At 42.3% G+C, this 7,742-nt stretch overlaps 1 protein-coding gene across 1 annotated transcript; it reads right to left on the reverse strand.

The window, feature by feature from the left end:
* Window positions 1-1,679: 1,679 nt before the first annotated feature.
* Window positions 1,680-2,998, reverse strand: LOC147604434 (uncharacterized). Its single transcript, XM_086795708.1, has 2 exons — window positions 1,824-2,998; window positions 1,680-1,761 (listed from the first exon to the last, which is right to left on the reverse strand). The coding sequence occupies exon 1, from the start codon at window positions 2,994-2,996 to the stop codon at window positions 2,535-2,537; it is 462 nt and encodes a 153-aa protein (XP_086651834.1). The 5' UTR covers window positions 2,997-2,998; the 3' UTR covers window positions 1,680-1,761; window positions 1,824-2,534.
* Between the last annotated feature and the right edge of the window lie 4,744 nt (window positions 2,999-7,742).

The following is a 7,742-nucleotide window of genomic DNA, read 5'->3' on the forward strand; positions in this document are numbered from 1 at the left end:
AAGGCCAAATCTCCATAGATGGAGCCCAAAGGTACAAGATGACCAAAATTAGTAAAAGTGTCAAAAGGTCCCTACCAATGTACCCCAAGCCCTATTTATAGTCACTTTCTCCTTTTGCCCATGGGCCCCTATGTACATGTGGAAATCAAGCTCTATGGTTCATGACAAACCATCCCTTCCCAAAGATTTTGTCCTCAAAATCATACAAGATATTTACAATTGAATTGCAAACTCAATGTAAACCCATGGGAAGTAGAGAGGTCTTCAAAAATGTGCCTCGAATACATTTGGAATAGGAAAACCAAATGTAATGAAGCCGGCAAACTCCTTCTCCAAAAATAGCATGTAGGACTGTTATGGCAGCCATGTTGTCGATGAAGCTTCCCTTGAAATTCTTCATGAAACCTCCATAAAAATGAGCTGCAAATGATGCGTAGCCGCACCCAAAAAGGTCTCACATATGTGTCATCAAACCAAATGATCTTCCAAGTGTATTGGAGTAGATTGGTAATCCAAACAATAGATCCAACCAAAGCTGTCCAGAAATTACAGCACACAAAAAACCTCATGATATGCCCATTCTTCATATAATAATCATGCCACTTGATCAAGGAATACTTCCATCAAGTAAAGCATGTTGTTGAACATACTCCATTGATTGCCAAGTAGCCTCATCTATGGGCAAGCGCTTCCATTTCACAAGGAATTCATCAATGTTCCGGTTCCTCAAAACCCTTGTCCTCTTGTCCACAATCCTCTCCGGCTCATAGATAATCTCCCCTTCTTCATCCATCGGTGGTAACTCTTCAATCTCTTGAGGAAGAGAGCCCACAAACCTCTTAAGGTTGGATACATGAAACACATTATGAATCCTTGTAGAAGGAGGTAGGTCAAGCTTATAAGCCAAATCTTCCACTTTCTTAACTACCAAATATGGTCCATAGTATCTATGTGCCAACTTGGAATATGTAGGATGAGGTTGGAACCAAATACACCTTATCCTTGTGCCATAGTAGACCATTCCGAAGCTTATAATGAGGAAATTCTTCACCATCTCCTGGCTGTAATTTTCTGTAAATATGGTTAGCACTCTATTTTGGCATATTGTCCCTCAAAATGCATGCATGATCCCTTCCACCGGGGTCGAAAGGAAACTCATCCTCTTCTTTGACAAAAGAATGACCCTCCAAGTCTTCTTCATGTGTCTCCTTGCTGCAATCTTCAAACTCTTCCACATCATAAGATGACTTGGAATCGTAATCCGCATCCATAATGATCATAGTAGCCACCACTTTCTTTGATTTGCAAATGTGCCCGGGTGACCATTTCTCTTTGCATTTAAAACATAGGCCTTTGCTCCTCAATTCCTCAATCTTAGGATCATCCATCCGTTGAGTCTTCATGAATGGTTGAGGAGACTCCTTGACAAACCCATTGCTCTTCTTAGCATCATTATGAACTCCACTTGTGGACTGTCCACTTCCAAAAGATGTATGGAATTTGAAAATGTAAGTGGATGTAGAAGAAGGTAGACTTCTCTCCACATTTGAAGAAGATTGAAATGGCTTATGAAAAGGTACATTGGGCTGAACCCTCTTATACTTTGGCTCATATAGCTCCGCCAATCTCATAGCCTCTTTGATAGTGATTGGTCTTTGTGCCGAGACATCCGCTTTGATGTATGAATCTAGACCATGCACAAACTTCTTCAATCGCATGCCTTCATTGAGTCCCTCCACGAACATAGAGAGCTTCATGAACCTCTTGATGTACTCCCTAACCGACATGCTCTTTTGTGTGAGTTCATACCATTCTTCATGAACCTCTTGATGTACTCCCTAACCGACATGCTCTTTTGTGTGAGTTCATACCATTCTTCATGGTATCGGTCAAGAACCAAAGGCGACACAAATGTCAAATTCATTTCATGCTTGAGTTCTTCCCAAGTATGTGGCATAACTCCTTCCTTGAGCATATGTCTCCACCATTGATGTGCATAGTCTTCCAAATGCAAGGATGCAAAATGCACTTTGTCCCTTTCACTCTTCGGATAGAGCTGAAAGTATGTATCCAACTTATTCATCCATTCTTCCAACTCATGTGGGGCTGAACCATCACCCTTGAACTTAGAGAGTGAAATCTTGTCCTTTACATCCTTTGACACGGTTGACGACGCATTCTCATGATGGTGCAAGGGCTTGTGCTTTTGCATTTGCACAAAAGATCCAAGGAATTGTGCAAAATCTTTGTACTCCCTCTTGAGGAAATTTGGCATTTCCATCCACCTATCATGAGCTTCTCTTTGTCTCTCAATGAATGACATATGTTCCCAATCAAGCTCAACCACATCATCCATATCATACACCTCCTCTTCAAGCATGGAGAACTGATTTGCTTTGGGTTTCAAAGGTACTCTCCTTGGATCCCCAAAATTTGACTCCTCATGCCTGAATGTAGGTGCATGTTGCTTTCCATCCAATTGAGAAGAACCCGCTTGGAATGTAATAGGCTTCATCTCCCGCATAGAAGGCTTTCTAGCATCCGCCAAAAGTGACATTCTTGGTAGAATGCTCATGTGTTACCTTGGGAGAAACCTCTTGTACCATGGGTAGCTTGCCATCCCTATGGCCTTCAAAAGCTGTCCCAAATTGCTTGCCTTCATGTAAAGCACCATGACCACTATCATAGGAAGGTTGGTGGCTCATTGGCCGAGCGACCCTCTCTTCCAAAACTTCCATCCTTGTAGCCATAGTGTCAAGCCTACCATTGACTTCCACCCTTGTAGCCATCGTGTCCATCTTAGCATTCATTTCCATCAGCATTTGCATGATCGAATCGATGGGGATGGTATGTGAAGATTGTGGGGTGTGCTTATGGGCACTTCCGACATTCAACTCCTCATTTCTTTCTCTTGAAGTATGCCCAAAAGTATCCCCTTCTCTTGAAGTGTGCCCAAGAGTATCCTCCGGAGCATTCAAAATTCCTTGTTCCATCATTGCCTCTTCATCCTCTACCTCATCGGAAGCCAAAGTGTTGCGCCTCGATCGCCCTTCGGCCCCATGGAAACCTTCGGTTTTAGAAATTTGGCTCTAAATTGAGGTAGAAATGTCCGATTGAAGTGATCTAAAGCTTGTTGGAGAGCTAATGAAGTGTAATAGACCACTATGCAAAGACTTGTAAGAGATGAGGTGTGCTACTATTCTCTGTTTTAGGGTTTACAGGGTTATAGGCTTAAACGGTATTTTGGGTATAACTTGAGCTAGAGATATCCAAATGCAAAACTTTTTAGCTCAAATCGAAGCCCTAAATGAGTACTACAAGCCTATGTAATTAGATCTAGAAGATCTTCAAACCCCCTATGACTGAATTAGGGTTTACTGTTTCTGCAAAAACCCTAAATTCTACCCTAAAGAGATATCAAAATGCAGAGGTTAAGGGCTCGTTGGGTAGCTCTAAGGAAGCACTAAGAGCGCATATGGTCCCTTTTAAGTCAGTCCAAAAGGGTTGGGACTGAATTAGGGTTTTTGGAAACCTGCAGATTCTTGCCAAAGTGACCCTTTTTGTACCCAATTGATCCTTGTTTGCTCCCAAACCAATGTCAACACCTTCCGCACCTCATTGGCATCCCAAGGTCTGCAAATTATGTTTCACCAACCTCAATTGCCCATGCATAACCAGAATTTTGAGAAAATTTCGACATAGTCTCCTTTGTCTTTGGAGCTAAATCTCAATATTTCTCAAATAGCAATGCAATAAAAATTCCACAATCTTCTTATCAAATTCAATTTACTGCATAGCATGTGCCTCATTGCATCATCAAAAAGGCATCCCAATCCTTGCAATTCCAAGCATATCCATCACCAAAAAGGCATAGCAATCCTTGCAATCCCAAGCATATGCATGAACCAAGAGAGTGATCGTTTGAAGAGGATTGTCGGTGTAGCGCGTCGAAGCTTGCCGATCTCCCGGCCAAGCTCTTCCCACCCTCGTACCTAGTTCGAATCAAGGCACGAGTTGAGGCCAAGTCTTCACCACCAAACCTAATCCTCCACCGTACCGCTTTCCCAAGGCAATCACGGCACGGTAGATTCAAGTCATGCTCTACCCACGGGCCTCTCCACCAACACCCGGGGTACCCTCACCACATATCTAGTTTCTAGAAATTTGACGTGAGTGTAAACAATCGTGAGGTGTATGTAACTTGAATCTCAAAATGAGGTGAATGTAATGGGGGGGAATCACTTACAAGGATGTGGCATGACTCATGCCATTTACAATATACTCATGAACCATGATGCATCTCCAAGTGTCCACCATTCATCCACAAATCCAACATCAATCATGAACAAGCACAAATCAAGTAATACCATAAACCAATGGTATCAAAATCCACTTGGTATCAATCCCATGAGCATTGCTTATGAGTAATTGGCATCAAATGGCATCCAAGGGCATCCATTGCATTTGAATGTAGTATTGCCAATCGATTCCAATCATCAATCAAGCTTTTCCAATGCTCACTAGCATCATTCCCATGCATAGAAGCATCATGCTCATGGCAAAAGCCTTCATATTATGAACCAACATCCATTCCATGTATGTGGTTCAATCAATGCATCAAGGCAAATGCATTCCCTCTTCCATTTATGCATAGATTCATCAATTAATGTTCCATTTGTCTCTCCAATGGCCCATTGCATCCAAATGAGTGTGATTAACAAGAAATGTGAGCAATGAGAGTATGTAACCACTTTCCAAATGATTATGAGTTATGTATGAGTGTTGAATTTCTGTAAATTAGGGTTTCCCCTCATGAATAACCCTAATAGACCATGGCATGAAGAATAATCACCATTGCTTGAGGAAATGGTCATAGCAACTCACCAATGGCATGCCGGAAGCTTCAATGGTTGGAAATTTGCTTGATAGAGCATTCAATTAGTCCAATGCTTGAAGATTTTCCCTCTTTTTGATGATTGTTGTGGGCTGCTCAAACCTCCTCTTCTCCCTCTCCAATAGCCATGAAAAACTCTCCAAAATCCACCAAAAAGAGGCCAAACACCATAGCTAACAACCACATTGAAGTAATGAAGTGTAATGGACTCTCCCTTGTGTGATATTTGGCCGTGAGGATGCGTTGAAAACGGCGCTCAAAGCCCTTCCCATGAGTAGAAAAAAAACGAAATCATCTCCAAGATAGCCCTCCTTAGCAATAGAATGCATTTGCAGCCATTTAGAGTGAGTAGAGATGGACAATGGTGAGCTATGTGAGAGAGATTAGGGTTTAGAGCAAAGGGAAGGAAGAGGGAAAAAAATTTCAGAAATTTTCAGAAATTTGCATGTAAATTGGTACTCTATGTGTTCCTCTCCTCAAGCTCAACAAAAGCCCTAGCAAATGGAAGCAAAACGGGGCAAAGAGGAGAAGTAATGGCTATGGAAAGCTTGGAAAAGAAGCACAAAAGATAAATGTGATTAACAGAGAGATTAAAAGATGATTAATTCAAGTTTTTCCCAATTTTTGTACCTCACCCCAAAAATTTGATCCAGAGTGCTCAAATTAGGTCCAAATGAGCTAAATCTCCATGAAATCACATGAAATGATGCCTCACCTCCACTAATATCCAAAGATTAAGCAAAAATTAAGTAAGATTAAGCCAAAACTCCAAGAAATCAAGAGAAAATTCAAAAAATTATCAAGAAAATGACTAATCTCATGCCCAAAACCTTGAAAATGGATCAAAATCAAGGCTCTGATACCAAATGAAATGGATCTAGAGCAAAATATGGAATCAAACACATCAAAGCAAGAATCTAGCATCCATTAATCATGAGATTAGTGATCCAATGGCTCATCACATGAATATACAAGAAAGAGAGAAAATCTATAAGTGCATGTAGCAAGAGAAGATGCACAAATAGCCTAAGTGTGTTTAATCTCTCACCAAGAGGATGACCATGGAAGGCCAAATCTCCATAGATGGAGCCCAAAGGTACAAGATGACCAAAATTAGTAAAAGTGTCAAAAGGTCCCTACCAATGTACCCCAAGCCCTATTTATAGTCACTTTCTCCTTTTGCCCATGGGCCCCTATGTACATGTGGAAATCAAGCTCTATGGTTCATGACAGAGGAAGAGTCAACCCTCCAAAAGAATTACCCAGAGTTCGTGCCGAGATGCGGACATCTCGAGTTCTTTTAGTAGGGAAGGATGTAACATACCCATTGTAAATAACAATATACTTGCTTCAGAGTTGAAAAATAACAATGTACTTGTAAATAACAATGTACTTGCTTCAGAGTTGAAAAATATAACATACCCATTGTAAATAACATTGTACTTACTTCAGAGTTGAAAAATATAACATACCCATTGTAAATAACATTGTACTTGCTTCAGAGTTGAAAAATATAACTTAGTTTGTCATTTTTATGATCAGAAAACTTCTATTTTTAGAAAATGAGCCATTTTTGCTTAGAAATTTGTAATTTTGAATCCAAATTTGGAATCTACGCGTAATTTTACGCTTAAAATAGTTTTTTTTGAACCAAAAACGGGTACCCGAAATGGGTTTAATTAAGCTTTTAAGCCTTTAATCTGTGAACTTTCGACCTAAAATAGTAACTATCCAGGCGTCTAATCAACGAACGGAACACCCCCCCATGGTCACGGGGCAAGGCCAGACATTTTCGTCAAAAAAACTATTGACCCCCCGGGAAGACGGTGAACGGCCGGCGTGGGCCCCACCACGGGCGCCGCCCGTGAAACGATCGACAATCCACCCGGGACACCCAAGTGTGTACACGACCTAGACGCACCCTCCAGCACACCCCTACACGTACCCCCTCCTCCCAGAACCCTCTATCCCCACAGGTGTCGCGCTCTCTCTCTTGGGGACACCTCCACCTCCATGTGTCACACTTTCTCTCTCTTCGAGACACCTCCACCCCCAGGTGTCTCGCGCCCACAATCTCTCCCGGACACCTACACCACCCAGGTGTCGCCTTCCCGCACCCGGACGTCCACCCTCCACAGCACCTATAAAAGGACCCTCCCAGCCCCCTTCTCCGAAAAAAAGCCCCCAGTAAGGCCCTAGGCGCAAGCCCTCCCTCAAGCTCTAGGACATGTCCTACACTCTTCTCCCCCCCGTGTGAATAGACATAAAGTGTGCTTGTCCTCCAACTCTTGCCTTACTCTTCCCTAGGCCTCCCTAACCATGCACTCTTCCCTAGGCGTACACTCTTCTCAAGAGCTCTCCAAGTTAAGGACACCTCTCAATTCCCCCCCCCCATATGCGGCGACTTAAACTTAGGCTAAGAGGTCTTTCCTACCCATAAGCCCAACAAGCTTTTCCTACCCCAAACGGACTCCGTTTTCGAATTTGTTTGAACCAGTAGAATTCTCTCTTTTCTCTCCAAGTTCCCAACCTCTTATATTCACCCCGTTCTCTCTCTATCCTCTTAAAACTCTAGTGCTCCTATGGCGCCGAAACGCCGCCGAAATGAAGAACCAAGCGCTGCCCAAGGAGGGAATGAAGCGAATCGCGTCCCTGCAATTGACTTCGCCCCTCTTGAAGCGAATAGGCACGAAAACGATAACCAGGTTGGTCATTTAACAAGTTTAAGTAAAATTCTCTCTTATGAAGCTTAATGCAAAGATTCGAAATAATAAGAAAGGAACCAAGGTTAAACCCCTAGTATAGATGGCCTAAAGTACCTTATGGTTACTCTTAAGAAAATAATAGG

This window comes from Cibotium barometz, chromosome 62, assembly GCF_041138505.1.
Source record: "Cibotium barometz isolate CiBa-2024 chromosome 62, ASM4113850v1, whole genome shotgun sequence".
Classification (NCBI taxonomy): Eukaryota; Viridiplantae; Streptophyta; class Polypodiopsida; order Cyatheales; family Cibotiaceae; genus Cibotium; species Cibotium barometz.

Coding starts and splice junctions, on each gene's coding strand:
- LOC147604434 (XM_086795708.1), bottom strand. CDS start 2,996: ATGATGGAACAAGGAATTTTGAATGCTCCGGAGGATACTCTTGGGCAC.